This window comes from Frankliniella occidentalis, unplaced genomic scaffold (assembly GCF_000697945.3).
Source record: "Frankliniella occidentalis isolate FOCC.00 unplaced genomic scaffold, Focc_3.1 Scaffold29, whole genome shotgun sequence".
Taxonomy (NCBI): domain Eukaryota; kingdom Metazoa; phylum Arthropoda; class Insecta; order Thysanoptera; family Thripidae; genus Frankliniella; species Frankliniella occidentalis.
The window spans coordinates 691,548-710,364 of record NW_026267159.1 but is presented as its reverse complement, the minus strand read 5'-3'; the positions used below and the strand labels follow the sequence as shown (position 1 = coordinate 710,364).

Here is an 18,817-nt window from a genome sequence, read left to right as displayed (position 1 = left end):
CGCTTTGGCCTCAAGCCCGGATGAAAAAGGAATAAAAAAAAAGGACGCGAAAAAGAAAGGAGCGGGGAAGCTCTTGCGCTGCTCTGAGGGGAGCCATCGCAAAGCGACGAAAAAATGGACGAATACCTTTGATGGGCCCCATAGTAAGTCTAACCACGTACATGATCAAGGGGGGGGGGGGGTGTTGTAATGGCGGTAGGACGAGGAGAGAGGATTTTTCGGGGGTCGAAGCAGGAGGGGAGGGCCAGGCATATTGGTCGGATCAGCCGCAGCGGCGCCCCGACAGCTCCCCCCCCCCCCATACCCCTCCTATTTGTCATACAAGTCCTCTTGACCCCTCGTCGTCTGCGGCGAGACGCGCGCGTCTCCTGTCAGAATCCCTCTGTAATAATAATGAAAATTCTAACGTATTTCCATGTCAATAACGGCGGCGTCTTCGCTTACTTAATTTACTTTTCTCCCCTCAAAAAAATATATAATAATAAATAAATAAATGGGATAACGACCGCTACTCGATATACCCACTTGCCGTTCCGTGCGGTGCAGCCTCCCCAGGAGGCGCCCCGCTGCCCATAGCCGTCCTCAATCAAAATGTGTAGCATACTTCTCCCTCCAATATAACCCCTCCGCCACCCCTTTGTTCGTCAACCCCTCTCCGGCCTGCGTGTGCGCATGTGATGTGCGTGCCTCGGCGAGCACCGCCGTCTAACCATTACCTTTGGGTACACCTTTGCCTCACTGGTACACCGGAAAAGTAAATGCGGTAAAATTAAAATATGAAGGAAAAACCAACTGATTGTGTAAAGTACTTTTTTTTTCATTAACGCGAATGAAAATGTTTAACCACACTGATACATGTTTACCACCACTTTGTTGTAAACGCAACTGAACACTAAACGTCCCCGCCAGCGTAGAGCTATACTAAACTGATGTGCCCCCCCCGCTGGCTTCATTTTAATGCACCTGTAAAAGCCCTCAAATTATTAGCACTCAAGTGTGTATAATATTTGCATGAGCGTTGGACGTCCTCCCCTCCCCCTCTCCCAGTCGTTCCGACACGCACTTTGATTCTGGACTTCCCTCCTGCCTATAGTGTCCCTGCTGCTGCCGCTGCTGCTGCCGCTGCTGCTGCCGCTGCTGCTGCTGCCGCTGCTGCTGCCGCTGCTGATGCCGCTGCTGCTGCCGCTGCTGCTGCCGCTGCTGCTGCCGCTGCTGCTGCCGCTGCTGCTGGGCTTTACGGCGAAAGTGATCGGCAATTTGGCGACGTCACCTCTCTCCCTCTTTCTCTTTCGCTCTCTCGCTCTGTCCGGCGGCGGCAGCAGCACCACCAGCACCAGCAGCAGGACCTTTTATCGCGCCATAAAGTCGTTTATGTTTTTGTCTGGTGACGGTGAGCGGATAGCAATCATGGATGATAAATACCTCCCCTCCCCTCGCCCTGACCACCCCCCTCGAGCGGCGCAACATTGTTTCTCGGCCGCACGTGCCGCACTACGCTCCGCCACTTCCCGTCCAAGAATCGCGCATGACATTCTCCCCCCCCCTTTACTTTCCTCTCCACATCCCCCCTCCCCCCCCTTCCCCTCTCTTTATTGCGTGTTTTTGGGAATGCTCTCGGCCGTTATTGGTTTAGGGCGTGGCGCGGTGGATACAAGTTGAGGAACTGATGGATGCGTCCCCCCTTGCTGCCCGTCCGTCGTCGTGGGAGGAGCAAGGCACGAGATTTTTCGATTTTTGTTGAATATTGGTGTTTTTGTGGTTGGAGGGATGGAAGTTTTAGAAGACTAACAGCGTAGAGTAGAGACGGACCGTGTATGACCGCGTGCAGAGTAGAGACGTGCGAAACTCGGCCGGAAGTGAGAGGAGGCGACTGGGGAGCCAAGCAGAAAAAAAGAGAAGAAAGGGAGAAGAAGAAAAAACTAAATGAAATCTCGCGCGGCGCCGAGGGGGTGCTTCCGACAGGCGGCATTAAGTGATCACTCGAAAGATGATAGCGGAGATCCTGCTGCTGCTGGAACACACGAGGATCAACACAATCCCACTAGCCCGCCCCGCCCCGCCCGGCCACGCCACGCTACGCCACTCCGGAGAGACCACGTGACAGAGGGGGAGAGGACTTGGCGGGCGGAGCCAGGGGAGTGAGTGCGGTCTCTGGCCTCTTCGTCGCACCCTCTCGCAATGCCATCGCTGTCCCGCGGGAGAGCGAGAGCGAGAGAGAGAGAGAGGGAGAGGGAGAGGGAGAGGGAGAACCTGCGGCTGTGCGTGGAGAGGGGTGCGGCGCGTTTGTTTTGTTGGTTTTCATTGCGTATTCGGCACGTGTTCATTGGGATACATCGCCTCACGAATGTGTGAAAGAGAGCACATGCTCCGTCTCTGTCGCTCTCTCTCTCTCTCTCTCTCTCTCTCTCTCTCTCTCTCTCTCTCTCTCTCTCTCTCTCTCTCCACCCACACACCGCCCAGGCGTATTGTGGGAGTGAGACGGCAGCAGACACAGCGGACACACAGCTGGAAATATATGGCGGGGGATGAGAAATGCAAAGTCGTCGATGCTGTGTGAGAAATATGAAAGGATGAACGGCACCTTTATTTGTCCCTGGCCCCGCCCCGCCCCCACCCTGCTCCTCCCCGCCCCGCCCCGCTAGGACACAAGGGGCGGGGGACTTCCCTCGGGCCGCAGAGCGGCTGGCGATTCATGACGTCCGTCCGCCCGCGTCAGGGTGTAATGCTGTCACTTTGCTGGAGGATTCTTCCTGCGCCGTTCTCCTCTTGCTCCCCCTCCCCCCCTCACTCTGTCGCAAGACATAATCGGCATGGTCGCTGCGGGTGACATGTGCCCGCGCGGCTCTCATGTGGACGCGCCGTGTTTTCTCTCTCTCTCTTGTTCTCCTTCATCCCCCTCCCACCTAACCTCTCTCTCCCACTTTTCACTCTCTCTCATCCCTCTCGCGAAAACAACAACAAACGGGGGGAAGCAAAACGCACCGCCACCAGCCATCCCAAATCTTATTTTTTTGTCCATGTGTTTTTTTTGTGGTCCTCCTTGTTCTCTCTCTCACTTTCTCTGCCCGTTGCCGACTCCCTCCATATTTTCTCTCTCTTTCTCTCTCTCTCTAGCCTAGGCCCCGCGTGTTGTGCCTGGACGAAATGATGTCAATTAGGATGAGAGAAAGTCATGAGAAGAAAAGGTGATGAGTGGTGGAAAGAAGGGGGGAGGGGGCCTGGAGTGGTTGTTATTTGGGACAGAAGACGCTCTGGCGGGAAATCCTTTGTAAGGGTCAGCCCATGGCATACAGGCCATCACGATTTATCAGCCCCCCACCCCTTGACCCTCTTCCTTCCTCACCCCCTCCTACACCCTTTTCTCTGTGCCCCCGCCCCTGCGCTTCGTCAACGCCACGGTGAAAGGCCGGCCGGTTTAAGCTCCGCTTTACTCTGGTCGCCGTTGCGCCTGCCTGGGCTGGCTGGCCTGGTTGGTGGATGAGACAGAGAGTTGACACACTTTTCTCTCCACTTTTCCTCACCGGCGGCCCCGTCACTCTAGGAAGGGGTGCCTGCGGGTGTGCCGTGCGAGCGTGTTCGCGCACATTCCTGCACGCTCGCACGCTCCTCCTAGCTCGCGCGCCGCGCGTGGGGGACAAGCGGGGCCCTCCCGTGCCGCGCGGACTAGAGTGAGCGGCCGCCGCTCCCCCCTGTCACACTGCTGATTGCCGCATTTCCCTTCCAAACATTTCAATTTAAGCCCACCCACCCTTTTCGTCAACACATCCTGCTGCTCCTGCGGGGGCCTCGCCTGCCTGCCAGGAGGAGGAGGAGGAGGGACCCCGTCGAGCAGCACATAACAACACATTTCCGGCGGTGCAAAGGCGTAGGAAATGGACGACGTGAGGGTGGCGGGCACAGCCGTCATGTCGCTGGGGTGAGAGAGAGAGAGGGAGAAGAGATGGCCGAGGGAGATCGGGGGGAAGGACAGCCCGGGCTGTGATTATCCTTAAGGACCTCCGGCCGGCTGCTGCTCGCTCACCACTAAAAGTACTTTTACAGAGAGGACGGGGGCCACTTTCGCCGTGAAAAATAACGCGTCAGCCGGTCTGTCGAAGCATTTAAATGGGGGCATTACACGGCCTGTTGGTCGGGAGAGCAGCGCGCCTGGAGCGAGAGAGGGAGAGGAGCGAGAGCAGCAGAGGGGAGAGCGAGAGAGGGAGAGAGCGACGGGCCGGAGGAGCAGCGTGCGGGGCGGTTAGTTAGCCGCGGTCTGCCTGCGCTGCTGCTGCTGCTGTGCCGCCCGATGGCGCCGCTATTTTTCTTCCATTCCGTCCGCACTCGATGGCTTGTGTATTCACTCGCCCGCTCTTTTCATCGGCGCTGCTCTCGCAGCAGCAGCAGCAGCGCCAGCATCAACACTGTCAAATTGTTCTTTTTTCAATTTTTGCCATCTTTGCCTTTTGTTAAAATTTGAATGCTTATAAACTTTGCAGCGTCACCTTGAAAAGCAGCGAGAAAAGTAAGGATGTGGAATCTGTCCGTCCAGGCCTCGGCTTGTGTGTGGCGTTGTCATGTCTGGTGGTGCCCCTCCCCGTGTCCCCCTCATCTCGCCCCCCTGCTGCTTTGGTGTTGAGGCGAAGGCTGCCACCCGCCCACCCTTTAATAAACGCCAAACTTGTCTGCACTGCAAATAAGCCCCGTTGAGTTATTCACAATATCACCAAGTTTTCAAGTGCCCCCTTCTCTTACGCCTCCTCCAACACCACCCCCTGCCCTACTCACTCATCCCTCTCCCCCCCCTCTCTCTCTCCCTTAAAATGATAAGAGTCCCGCGCGTCGCGTCTCCAGGAATGTTGTGTCACACGCCGCCGGACGCGTATTACACGTCAGTCGCCTGCGCCTCCTCTGCAAGGCAACTTACCAGGAAATGGTATGGTCACAATGTGAATAATCCTCGGGTACACATACTAAAATTCTATGGACTTTTTTTTCATTATTCATACGGCTTACGGATTTTTGTCAACATGCTACGCTTACGCATTTTTTACTACACCAGTTTGAACAAAATCGTAAGCGGTTGATGTTGACATGAATCCGAAAGTTATGGTTAATCGAGTTCAGGAGATTTTAGTGTGCAGACCTGTGAAACTCCAACGATTAACTTTTTTTTGTTGGGGGTGTAATGCTGTCACTTTGCTGGAGGATTCTTCCTGCGCCGTTCTCCTCTTGCTCCCCTCCCCCCCTCACTCTGTCGCAAGACATAATCGGCATGGTCGCTGCGGGTGACATGTGCCCGCGCGGCTCTCATGTGGACGCGCCGTGTTTTCTCTCTCTCTCTTGTTCTCCTTCATCCCCCTCCCACCTAACCTCTCTCTCCCACTTTTCACTCTCTCTCATCCCTCTCGCGAAAACAACAACAAACGGGGGGAAGCAAAACGCACCGCCACCAGCCATCCCAAATCTTATTTTTTTGTCCATGTGTTTTTTTTGTGGTCCTCCTTGTTCTCTCTCTCACTTTCTCTGCCCGTTGCCGACTCCCTCCATATTTTCTCTCTCTTTCTCTCTCTCTCTAGCCTAGGCCCCGCGTGTTGTGCCTGGACGAAATGATGTCAATTAGGATGAGAGAAAGTCATGAGAAGAAAAGGTGATGAGTGGTGGAAAGAAGGGGGGAGGGGGGCTGGGGAGTGGTTGTTATTTGGGACAGAAGACGCTCTGGCGGGAAATCCTTTGTAAGGGTCAGCCCGTCCTCAATCAAAATGTGTAGCATACTTCTCCCTCCAATATAACCCCTCCGCCACCCCTTTGTTCGTCAACCCCTCTCCGGCCTGCGTGTGCGCATGTGATGTGCGTGCCTCGGCGAGCACCGCCGTCTAACCATTACCTTTGGGTACACCTTTGCCTCACTGGTACACCGGAAAAGTAAATGCGGTAAAATTAAAATATGAAGGAAAAACCAACTGATTGTGTAAAGTACTTTTTTTTTCATTAACGCGAATGAAAATGTTTAACCACACTGATACATGTTTACCACCACTTTGTTGTAAACGCAACTGAACACTAAACGTCCCCGCCAGCGTAGAGCTATACTAAACTGATGTGCCCCCCCCGCTGGCTTCATTTTAATGCACCTGTAAAAGCCCTCAAATTATTAGCACTCAAGTGTGTATAATATTTGCATGAGCGTTGGACGTCCTCCCCTCCCCCTCTCCCAGTCGTTCCGACACGCACTTTGATTCTGGACTTCCCTCCTGCCTATAGTGTCCCTGCTGCTGCCGCTGCTGCTGCCGCTGCTGCTGCCGCTGCTGCTGCTGCCGCTGCTGCTGCCGCTGCTGATGCCGCTGCTGCTGCCGCTGCTGCTGCCGCTGCTGCTGCCGCTGCTGCTGCCGCTGCTGCTGGGCTTTACGGCGAAAGTGATCGGCAATTTGGCGACGTCACCTCTCTCCCTCTTTCTCTTTCGCTCTCTCGCTCTGTCCGGCGGCGGCAGCAGCACCACCAGCACCAGCAGCAGGACCTTTTATCGCGCCATAAAGTCGTTTATGTTTTTGTCTGGTGACGGTGAGCGGATAGCAATCATGGATGATAAATACCTCCCCTCCCCTCGCCCTGACCACCCCCCTCGAGCGGCGCAACATTGTTTCTCGGCCGCACGTGCCGCACTACGCTCCGCCACTTCCCGTCCAAGAATCGCGCATGACATTCTCCCCCCCCCTTTACTTTCCTCTCCACATCCCCCCTCCCCCCCCTTCCCCTCTCTTTATTGCGTGTTTTTGGGAATGCTCTCGGCCGTTATTGGTTTAGGGCGTGGCGCGGTGGATACAAGTTGAGGAACTGATGGATGCGTCCCCCCTTGCTGCCCGTCCGTCGTCGTGGGAGGAGCAAGGCACGAGATTTTTCGATTTTTGTTGAATATTGGTGTTTTTGTGGTTGGAGGGATGGAAGTTGTAGAGACTAACAGCGTAGAGTAGAGACGGACCATGTATGACCGCGTGCAGAGTAGAGACGTGCGAAACTCGGCCGGAAGTGAGAGGAGGCGACTGGGGAGCCAAGCAGAAAAAAAGAGAAGAAAGGGAGAAGAAGAAAAAACTAAATGAAATCTCGCGCGGCGCCGAGGGGGTGCTTCCGACAGGCGGCATTAAGTGATCACTCGAAAGATGATAGCGGAGATCCTGCTGCTGCTGGAACACACGAGGATCAACACAATCCCACTAGCCCGCCCCGCCCCGCCCGGCCACGCCACGCTACGCCACTCCGGAGAGACCACGTGACAGAGGGGGAGAGGACTTGGCGGGCGGAGCCAGGGGAGTGAGTGCGGTCTCTGGCCTCTTCGTCGCACCCTCTCGCAATGCCATCGCTGTCCCGCGGGAGAGCGAGAGCGAGAGAGAGAGAGAGGGAGAGGGAGAGGGAGAGGGAGAACCTGCGGCTGTGCGTGGAGAGGGGTGCGGCGCGTTTGTTTTGTTGGTTTTCATTGCGTATTCGGCACGTGTTCATTGGGATACATCGCCTCACGAATGTGTGAAAGAGAGCACATGCTCCGTCTCTGTCGCTCTCTCTCTCTCTCTCTCTCTCTCTCTCTCTCTCTCTCTCTCTCTCTCTCTCTCTCTCTCTCCACCCACACACCGCCCAGGCGTATTGTGGGAGTGAGACGGCAGCAGACACAGCGGACACACAGCTGGAAATATATGGCGGGGGATGAGAAATGCAAAGTCGTCGATGCTGTGTGAGAAATATGAAAGGATGAACGGCACCTTTATTTGTCCCTGGCCCCGCCCCGCCCCCACCCTGCTCCTCCCCGCCCCGCCCCGCTAGGACACAAGGGGCGGGGGACTTCCCTCGGGCCGCAGAGCGGCTGGCGATTCATGACGTCCGTCCGCCCGCGTCAGGGTGTAATGCTGTCACTTTGCTGGAGGATTCTTCCTGCGCCGTTCTCCTCTTGCTCCCCCTCCCCCCCTCACTCTGTCGCAAGACATAATCGGCATGGTCGCTGCGGGTGACATGTGCCCGCGCGGCTCTCATGTGGACGCGCCGTGTTTTCTCTCTCTCTCTTGTTCTCCTTCATCCCCCTCCCACCTAACCTCTCTCTCCCACTTTTCACTCTCTCTCATCCCTCTCGCGAAAACAACAACAAACGGGGGGAAGCAAAACGCACCGCCACCAGCCATCCCAAATCTTATTTTTTTGTCCATGTGTTTTTTTTGTGGTCCTCCTTGTTCTCTCTCTCACTTTCTCTGCCCGTTGCCGACTCCCTCCATATTTTCTCTCTCTTTCTCTCTCTCTCTAGCCTAGGCCCCGCGTGTTGTGCCTGGACGAAATGATGTCAATTAGGATGAGAGAAAGTCATGAGAAGAAAAGGTGATGAGTGGTGGAAAGAAGGGGGGAGGGGGCCTGGAGTGGTTGTTATTTGGGACAGAAGACGCTCTGGCGGGAAATCCTTTGTAAGGGTCAGCCCATGGCATACAGGCCATCACGATTTATCAGCCCCCCACCCCTTGACCCTCTTCCTTCCTCACCCCCTCCTACACCCTTTTCTCTGTGCCCCCGCCCCTGCGCTTCGTCAACGCCACGGTGAAAGGCCGGCCGGTTTAAGCTCCGCTTTACTCTGGTCGCCGTTGCGCCTGCCTGGGCTGGCTGGCCTGGTTGGTGGATGAGACAGAGAGTTGACACACTTTTCTCTCCACTTTTCCTCACCGGCGGCCCCGTCACTCTAGGAAGGGGTGCCTGCGGGTGTGCCGTGCGAGCGTGTTCGCGCACATTCCTGCACGCTCGCACGCTCCTCCTAGCTCGCGCGCCGCGCGTGGGGGACAAGCGGGGCCCTCCCGTGCCGCGCGGACTAGAGTGAGCGGCCGCCGCTCCCCCCTGTCACACTGCTGATTGCCGCATTTCCCTTCCAAACATTTCAATTTAAGCCCACCCACCCTTTTCGTCAACACATCCTGCTGCTCCTGCGGGGGCCTCGCCTGCCTGCCAGGAGGAGGAGGAGGAGGGACCCCGTCGAGCAGCACATAACAACACATTTCCGGCGGTGCAAAGGCGTAGGAAATGGACGACGTGAGGGTGGCGGGCACAGCCGTCATGTCGCTGGGGTGAGAGAGAGAGAGGGAGAAGAGATGGCCGAGGGAGATCGGGGGGAAGGACAGCCCGGGCTGTGATTATCCTTAAGGACCTCCGGCCGGCTGCTGCTCGCTCACCACTAAAAGTACTTTTACAGAGAGGACGGGGGCCACTTTCGCCGTGAAAAATAACGCGTCAGCCGGTCTGTCGAAGCATTTAAATGGGGGCATTACACGGCCTGTTGGTCGGGAGAGCAGCGCGCCTGGAGCGAGAGAGGGAGAGGAGCGAGAGCAGCAGAGGGGAGAGCGAGAGAGGGAGAGAGCGACGGGCCGGAGGAGCAGCGTGCGGGGCGGTTAGTTAGCCGCGGTCTGCCTGCGCTGCTGCTGCTGCTGTGCCGCCCGATGGCGCCGCTATTTTTCTTCCATTCCGTCCGCACTCGATGGCTTGTGTATTCACTCGCCCGCTCTTTTCATCGGCGCTGCTCTCGCAGCAGCAGCAGCAGCGCCAGCATCAACACTGTCAAATTGTTCTTTTTTCAATTTTTGCCATCTTTGCCTTTTGTTAAAATTTGAATGCTTATAAACTTTGCAGCGTCACCTTGAAAAGCAGCGAGAAAAGTAAGGATGTGGAATCTGTCCGTCCAGGCCTCGGCTTGTGTATACTGTGGCGTTGTCATGTCTGGTACCCCTCCCCGTGTCCCCCTCATCTCGCCCCCCTGCTGCTTTGGTGTTGAGGCGAAGGCTGCCACCCGCCCACCCTTTAATAAACGCCAAACTTGTCTGCACTGCAAATAAGCCCCGTTGAGTTATTCACAATATCACCAAGTTTTCAAGTGCCCCCTTCTCTTACGCCTCCTCCAACACCACCCCCTGCCCTACTCACTCATCCCTCTCCCCCCCCTCTCTCTCTCCCTTAAAATGATAAGAGTCCCGCGCGTCGCGTCTCCAGGAATGTTGTGTCACACGCCGCCGGACGCGTATTACACGTCAGTCGCCTGCGCCTCCTCTGCAAGGCAACTTACCAGGAAATGGTATGGTCACAATGTGAATAATCCTCGGGTACACATACTAAAATTCTATGGACTTTATTTTTATTCATACGGCTTACGGATTTTTGTCAACATGCAAAGCTTATACGCATTTTTTTACTACACCAATTTTAACTCATGTATTCCTACTGGTGTATTAACGTTAATACACTTGTACAAGTGCATGAGCGGTTGATGTTGACATGAATCCGAAAGTTAATCGAGTTCAGAAGATTTTAGTGTGCAGACCTGTGGAACTCCAACGATTCACTTTTTTTGTTGGATTTATTGTGACCGAATGTCGCCTGTGTGTTGATTTCACACCCGCCGCTCGCCAAAGCGTCGGATGGCCCGGCCGCCATTAAAACTGCGCCCTTGTCCGCTTAATTAATCACGACGCGATAGTGCTAATAGCGGGGCGATTATTCGCGCTCGAACAGGGCCGAGTGGCGCCGGCGTCACTGTCGCTGCGCTGTCACTCGTATCGCGCCCGCCCTGCCCCGCGTGCGCCCCACGCAGTGTGATTCATATTCAAATAATTATGATTATCGCGCGGAAAGGCCGACGAGAGCGCGACGTTGCAATCCGCGGTGATGAGAAATTCAGTGGTGCGAGTTGCGCGCAGTTGATTACGGTCCCCACCCTGACTATGGCGGAAGGGGGCCGGGGAACAACAACAACAACAACAACAGGAACGGAAATGTCGATACGGCCGGCGGGCCGGGTGGAGGTGCCTTCCTCCATGTCTCCTGTTGCTCGATTGCCCTCATTTTTCCGTTTGTTGGCTCCACTGACTGACCGCCTCTTTCTCTCTTTTGGCTGGATGTAGTGATTCCTTCCGGGAGGCGGCCTCTCGTACAACCCCAAGACGCCAAGCGCCTTATACTCCACTACTTATTTCTCGTCTACTTTGGCGGTTCGCCGGGATGCGAGGAGAGAGGTGCCCCTTTGCCGACTTATCCGTGCACACTACACTGCATGACAGCGACTGATGCAACAACACGCTGCACACCGCTAAAATCCTCTTGAAAATGTTTTCCTTCCTTCCTCTTACACTCAGACCCTCGGGCGACGAGAGAACGAGAGAGGGAGAGGGTGGGAGGAGAGGTGGGACGTGAGACCCTCGGGCACATATGGTGCACCGGGGCGCGAAAACGGCTCGTCACACTGCAAAAATGACTGAGCTAGGTACATTTTGCCTGTAATAATTGAAATTCGTTAGAGGACTTTGCCAAAAACAACGCCGTAACGAGAATCATGTTAAGTTTGCACACTTTAGTGATTTTCGGTTGCCTCTTCTACTCCTTTCATTGACTCGTCCCATCTCTGCCGCGCCCTTTTCCCGCAGTGTAACGCCTCACGCGTGCGCAGCGTGCGTGGGGGCGATGGTGCTACATGCACTTTGAGAGCTGACGGAGTGAAATCTCTCGGCTCGGCTTAGCATGTACTTTGCCCCTCCGGGAGCGCGCATGCACTAAGGGGGAAATCACACGCGAAATGCTACTAAGACTGGCTCTTCTTGCACTGCTTCCCCTTGGCTTTAAGGCGGGGCGGGGCATGGGGTGCTGGGCGGGTGGAGTGCAGTGCCCGGGGAGGGCGTTCCTCCGACTGACAAGGGGTCCCCGTTTGATGCGTTCCTCCACATTTATTTGACTTTTTATCCGTCCGTACGAGCACGCACCGAGCCACACTGTTAAAGTCTTACGAAGAAAAATGCCAAATCCTTTGTAATACGAAGGATTTGGACGCTTCGTAGGGAGCAAATCCTTCGTAGGTACGAAGCATTTGGCATTTTGCTTCGTAAGACTTTAACTGTGCACGTGTGCGTTCGTGCGCGCATGCACGGGAGGGGCTGCAGTACGACCCCCACCTCTGAGGTTGTTTTGTGGTGCCCCCTTTATACTCTCACCCCCCTCCTCCCCTCACTTCCCCCTCTCCCTTACAAAAAGGACCTGTCGTGGAATTGACCCGTGGGCACGGTTTAGCCGGTGCAGTGTGTCCCCATGGCTAGCTGGCCGGCTCGCTTGCCCGGATTTTCAATGGCATGCTGATTGATAGGGGATTGCTGGACAGCGGGGCTTTCAATCTCGTGGCGCCACCACGACAAAGTGCACTGCCGCGAAAATTACGGTGGAACCGTTTGTATCCTTTTTCGCGGGTCCGTCGTTGAGTCAGTTCGTGCGTGTGCGCCCACCCGCATACACCAACAGGGGCGCTTGCATTTAATCGTAATTTGGGAACCTTTTCGTCAGCGCAGTACTCTCCCTTCTGCCGCCTGGGCTGAAAATCTATTGTTATCCGTCGTCAGCTGGGTTGATGGTTGAGTCCGGTTGAGTCAGTATGCGTGAACACCTGGTTACTTAAACGTTTGATAATTCAAAACATTTTTTTGTCAGTGTCGAGCGTCGTACCATTGTTTTTTTTTTACCTCCGTCGGTCACATTACCTGCAGTGTTAATTACAGGAAAGATAAAAGGGGTAAGTCGTGGCCGGGGCAAAAAGGGAAGGGGGGAAGAGGGAGGATGGACGCAAGCGACTGCCTCTAAAAACATTCACCTTTTGAATCCAGAAGTAGTTATATGATGTTTGTGTGTGTCCTTCTGGAGGGGAGCCGTCAGCGCTGTGCTGCCGCTTTAATATTGCAGGGGGAAATGCCTCTCTTTTTGTCCAACCGAGAAAAGAAGCGACGCGCTGCGCCGTCCCGTCTCATAACGCATACATTTACTGGAACGCGTTTGGGCTCCAGGACGGAGTTTAATGCTAACGTGTTTCCTTTGAGACGTAATATGTTTTGTTAAGATTTTTTTGTAAGGTAATGGCCGTCCGGTTTGTCCTTCGCCATCGCCACTTTGAAGGGATTCTTCACAGGTGTTTTAACCGCCTTAAAACGGAATCTTAAAAAAAAGGGTTATATGTAAACAACTTGGTTGGAATGTCAATTTTTTCCGGAACCTCACAAACAGTACCGTGTGGCGTATACCAAAATTTTGTCCGTTTCGCTCTTCTTTTTAACGTTCAGGCACTAGATGAATATTTGGGACAAGAAGAAGTGTAGGGGTGTAAGTAAACCCTATACTGGTTGATGTTTAGGAAAAATTTCAATTCCCATCCGACTTGCGCCTGGAAAGCTACCTTTGTTAAGTGGAAAGGATTTTTCTTGTCTCTTGTAAGATGAGAGCCATTGCTGGCCGCTAGTTTAGTTCCTATCCCACATCTAGTTAGTACCCTTGAGTTTTGATATATCGCGGCTGATACCGGGCATCAGAACTTCGCCATGTTTGTTAGTCTCCTTTCCGACTAACTGGGCAACATTACGCTCTCCCGCCTAGAGAAGCTACATGTGAGGTGAGGGGATTGATAAGCTCTGCTCTGCTTTTCACTGTGCGTACACTGTTAACTCAAGTGCTCTAGCTAATATAGGGCACGTTTCCTTACTTTAACAAAACAAAACAATGAAGGGCACCCAGTGGCTTATATCGGGTAAAGCGCCGGGTGCTTGGATATTGCCTAATTTGACTAGCTGGGTGCTCTAGAATGTGAAGGTTTTAAACTTGTTCTCTTCATTAGCTAAACCACAATAGTATCACATTTGAGTTAACAGTGTATCAAATCCTCACATTTAACAGTAAACAAGCCAGTTGCCAATCAGTAGAAGGCCAGCTGTAAGCTAAGGACTTTTGGCTTCTGCTATCGGCTGCTGCTGATACTGGGCATCACGGCATGGCCATGCCTACGCTTGCCAGTCTGGCCCTGACCACCTGGGCAATAACATGTCGCCCACCCGGCGGAGGAAGCTGGGTACGTGATTCGACCGACGCGCCGTGCCTTCCCTGCAGTACATACATCAGCCACGCTTAAGCTTATTGCTGTTTAGATTATAAGCTATAGTTTTCATCGTACGAAAACTCATTTATAATACCTGTATCTCTGCTTAGTGTGGATCATTGCTGGGGTCGTGGTTATTGTTGCCATCGCAGTAGCGGTAGCCACCTACTTCGCTCTTCGTGACCCGGGTGATGAGTATGTTTGTAGCGCGTGTACCGGGTGTAACTGAGAATGCGCAACAGTGTTGCGGGTTTGCCTACCCAGTTAGCCCGTAAGGCGCAATGGCCCCTGCAGCCCTGGCGGGTATGCAATCCCGCAACACTGTTGCGCATTCTCAGTTACACCCGGTACGGTGACTTCTTATCAAGAAATATGGCCAACCCGATCATAGTAGTGATACACTTTTTTTGATCTCAGGGCCCCAACACCGGACTCAGCCGTTCCCGAAGTCTCTGTGATAGAGGGCAGACTTCGGGGAGAGTGGGTGGAGTTTCCTGAATACAATATCCGTTACGCTGCTTTTCGAGGGATCCCGTACGCACGGCCGCCTACAGGAGAGTTGCGCTTCAAGGTATCATTCGCGGCGTACAGTAAATAGCGATGTTTGGAAAGAACCAGGACTGCAAAAACGAAATATTTCAGAAATGTTTCTTTTTCTTTTGAGAAAACTGAATTATTTCTTTCTCCAACTCACTGGCCTGTTTCCAACGAGCATGTACAATAAATGTGCCACATTGACTTTTATAACTTCTGAAGTATGGAGTGGCGTAACTGATCTGCTAGTATTAATTCACACCGAAAACCCTGTGGAGGTGCGCGCCTGATTTAACAGGTCGCAGACGTTGCGAAGAGAGTAAGATTAGTAAGGATTTGCTCTTTTTGTCGTCAGTTACACACGTTACATAACTTTTTTCTTAAGGAAGGCCCCGCTGCCCGCTGCTGGCTGGTCAGGCGTGCGGAATGCAACCACGGAGGGTTCTGCGTGCCTGCAGCAGGACATCTACACCCAGAAGTTGACTGGGTCTGAGGACTGTCTGTACCTTAACGTGTATTCTCCGAGGGCCGAAGGCGTAAGTAAGCATTTGAAGCTTTTATACCAGCAATGTATTCGCTTCATTATTTTCTACTAGAGCCCTCCCCCTCTTTTGTTTTTCACTAGTCTACTGAACTTCTCGCCGTGTATTTTTTCATTCACGGAGGTTCCTTTCTGTTTGGCTCGGGGTCGAGCTTAACCTTCGGGCCGGAGTTCTTTATGCTCAATGATATGGTCGTGGTCACCATCAACTATCGCCTTAATGCATTCGGTACGTTTAGCGTCTAACGCGACTGTCGGAAATAAGTCTCGGAGAGAAAGGGGCAGCCGGTACACGGTATACTGCATCTGGTCGCACACCTTTTTCGGCCGGCGTTTCTTTCTTGTACACTTTCACTTTCGTTTGTCTGTCTCGTCTGACCGCATATGTTTTGCATTGACATTCACGCGTCCTGCTTTTCGAAGGCTTCCTGAACTTGGATAACGACGTCGTGCCCGGGAACGTTGGGATTAAGGACCAGATCGCCGCCCTCCAGTGGGTTCACAGGAATATTGATGCGTTCGGCGGGAACCCAGACCTAATCACCATAGGGGGCCAGTCCGCCGGCGCAGTCTCAGCGCACTGGTTGTCTCTGTTGCCCGAGCCCAAAGGTGGGAGACAGAAAAACGCAATTATTGTAGTTTCGTATTACTGACGATTTTTGACACTTAGAAAGTAACAGTCTGATTCGTGGGTCGCCTGATCAGACCTAGCACATCGAGTCATCCTGGAAAGTGGGTCGGCACTCCACAGCTGGGGGTACAACGAGGACAACTTTGACGTGGCGCTGGACTTGGGGTCCCGCCTTACTAACGGCAGCACCGTGAGTCTGCAGGACGTGGCGCGCCTTGTTATGGAGCTCCCCGCCATGGACATCCTGGCTGCCGCAGTGGCACTGGCGAACGACAGCATGAATGTGAGCGTCTCTAATCACCAAAGAAAAATGAATCATAACTGCTTACCGATGTACTGAAATATCGTTCTGGCTTTCAGAGTAATGCGACACAGATCCCCTTCGCCACCTCACCGGAACGGAGGAGTCCACACGATGGATACGAGGCGCCGCTAATTACCCAGGACCCCGAGAAGTACATCCTAGCGGACAAGAACCCACTTCCAATATTTATGGGAATGAACTCGCGGGAGTGGCTCTTCAGCTTTTACTATTACGGTGAGGCTCGACAAATTTTGATGAAGTGATCCAACGACGATTCAGAAATATGAAGTAAATCCATTTTGACATCTGCCGTGAATTTTATTCTTTTAGGGTATGCTGCGAGGCCTGACTATATGCGCTTCAGGATAGCGCACCTGGACACCGTTTTCCCAAAGAACGTCAAGCCATCAACTGATACGGCTGCCTACCTAAAGCTCACCAACAAATATACCTTAGAGAGGGCGGTTGCGAAGACGTACCAATATTTCTTTCGATACAACAACTCCGCTTGCGACGATACATGCGTTTTTAAATTGGTACAATAGTTTACTTTTGACCGGCGTGACCCATCACTGACTATTGCTACATCCGCCTCTTTTTATGTCACAGTACCTCGACGACATCGTCATAGGCACCGATATGAATCGCCTGGCAGAGCTGCGGGCGCGAAGCCACCGGTCTCAGACTTACGTGTACCGCTTCGCCGTCCGGGCCAACTACAGCACCTCTAACTTAGTGGATCCGGCGCAGGCGACCGGCGGGGCGGTGCACTCTGATGAGCTGGGCTACCTTTGGAAGATGAGCGTGCTTCAACAGCGGCTCGAGGGTGATGGCCTTGCGTCGGACACGCTGCGCCGGATGGTCAAAATATGGTCGTCGTACATCAGAAGCGGGTGAGCTGCACTACGGTCAACACCGTTAAAAAAATCCTTAACTCCAGATAGATTTGGTTCGCAAATGTTAATGTTGCGAACTTCGTCGTTCACTCTTAGTACCTCGCAAACAGCAGTGTCTCTATGTGAAAAGTGGTGGTAGCATTACGGAAAAAATCTTCAGGTGTGCACTTTGTGTGGCCCTGGTGGCCCGGTGAGACATTATTTTTTCGACATAATTCCGACATCTGTTCCGACAGTGTATCAACATGATTTGGACATTTTACCAACGTCGGAAATATGTTGGATTTATTTCGGATTGTGTCTAATCCCCACTTCCGATATAAGCTTTCGGAAGTCGGTATTGTCATCTTGGCATCCCACTTCTCGGCTGCTCTCCGAGGTCTGACATCCGGCTCGGTCATTCCGACAACCCGCACCTTGGTCGCTTTCCGAAGTCCGACATTCGGATATCCGACATCCCCGACATAAGACATCCCGACATCCTATACCTCGGCTGCTCTCCGAAATACGTAGTTTTCGGACCTCCGATTTCGGACATCCGAGGATAACCCGATCTCCGACATTCCACAACCGAAGATCCGCCTTTCCGACAAGCTTCTTGTCGGTGGTTTCCGACCTCCAATGTCAGACATCCGGAGTTAACCCGATCTCCGACATTGTACAACCGAGATCCGACTAGTTTCCGACATTATTCCGATCGAGGGGGAAACGACTGTTAAACTTTGTGTCAGCTGGATTACGCGTCACCCGGATTACCTCTGGAGTATCCTCCGGATTTCGTTGCTTTTTCTCTAGGATTACCCCTGATCACTGTAAAATTTTCCCGGATTACCCTAAATTTTTCCCCGGATTACCGTGGAGTTTTTCGAATTACCCCGGATTACACCTGCCGGATTACCTAATGGTTGTCAGCCGGATTACCTTAGTCGTTTCCACCTCGATTCCGATACATTTCTGAACTTCGACATATTTTCGAATTTTTCCCGATACCTTTTCGATGTATGGTATGTTGGGCCAGCGTATGGATTTGGAAATGATCGACAAGCAATATTTTGGGAATTAAAACAAATACCTATGTTGTGAATTTTCTAGGACATTTTTTCACAGCGTGTTCGTCTCCAAAGAATTAGGTTTGTAATGTTCAAAGAATCACTAGCAGACACATGACAAACACTTCATTTTAATTGTTTGTGATACAAAGAATTTGCCTTACAAGGGCTTTAAATCTTTTGTGCGTGGAGCAGTATGTGAGAAACTTAGTGTAAACTCAAATTAAAGAATTTTTGCAGGACAATGTTTCCTAGCAAGTAGTATTTTAAAATCTCGCTGCTTAACGATTTAAGTTCATTCCCACGGCATTTTTCTAGAGCTTTTACCAGTACCGGCACTTTCACGAATTGTTGTTAGTGCGGCGGCGCCCCTTTTAATATATTTTCACTCGCCTTCTTATTCTTTTCTTGACGTAGGATCCCCGACCCCGGGCCAGACCACGAAGGCAAGTGGACGCCCAACGAGTTCCGCACCCTACCTGGCAACGTCATCTTCTTAAATATCGCCGAGACCTTGGACGTCCGGGAAGAACCGATTATGGGCCAAAACGCTGATTTCTGGCTCTTCACGTATTCTCAGTACAGGGACGACAAGAGCGCGTAAATTATTAAAACGGTTATGAAAATATAACTGAAGTCTTTTCGGAACGAGAGAGAAAAACCCTGAGCTTTCCCCGTTCATCGTCAGAAAAAGCCGTGTACGCGGTCCAACGCAGTCAAGTGACGGGGGTATTTTTATGTTGGTAACCGTGAGGGAACAAGCCAGCGGAGCGCTGCAGCCCAGGACATGTCAGTCTAAGTCAAGTCTGGACAGTCGATTGAGCCAGTTTAGAGTTTAGGTCGGTACGGTAGGATAGAGCATGAATTAGTAGTAGAAGTGATTTTAGTATCACAACGTGTTGGTGGTGTTAATAATCTCTCACTGCGCTTACTACTTACGGGGATTTTTCAATGCCAGAAATTTCGGGCTCATGTAGGCG

At 52.8% G+C, this 18,817-nt stretch overlaps 2 protein-coding genes across 2 annotated transcripts in view; both read left to right on the top strand.

The window, feature by feature from the left end:
* The window catches only part of LOC113202436 (epidermal retinol dehydrogenase 2-like), a 161,417-nt gene that overhangs the window by 19,461 nt on the left and 123,139 nt on the right, over positions 1 to 18,817 (top strand). The window lies entirely within an intron of this gene.
* On the top strand, positions 13,713 to 18,468 carry LOC113203014 (esterase E4-like). Its single transcript, XM_026417493.2, has 11 exons — positions 13,713 to 13,855; positions 13,993 to 14,077; positions 14,300 to 14,453; positions 14,806 to 14,952; positions 15,042 to 15,186; positions 15,381 to 15,566; positions 15,663 to 15,871; positions 15,949 to 16,126; positions 16,223 to 16,428; positions 16,502 to 16,785; positions 18,255 to 18,468. Exons 1-11 carry the CDS (start codon positions 13,828 to 13,830, stop codon positions 18,439 to 18,441), a joined length of 1,809 nt encoding a protein of 602 aa, XP_026273278.2. The 5' UTR covers positions 13,713 to 13,827; the 3' UTR covers positions 18,442 to 18,468.

Excerpts from the sequence above, each read along its gene's own strand:
- LOC113203014 (XM_026417493.2), top strand. The coding sequence starts at position 13,828 with ATGTCGCCCACCCGGCGGAGGAAGCTGG. Across the intron at positions 13,856-13,992 it reads CACCCGGCGGAGGAAGCTGG|TGTGGATCATTGCTGGGGTC; the intron begins GTACGTGATTCG and ends ATCTCTGCTTAG. Across the intron at positions 14,078-14,299 it reads CTTCGTGACCCGGGTGATGA|GGCCCCAACACCGGACTCAG; the intron begins GTATGTTTGTAG and ends TTTTGATCTCAG.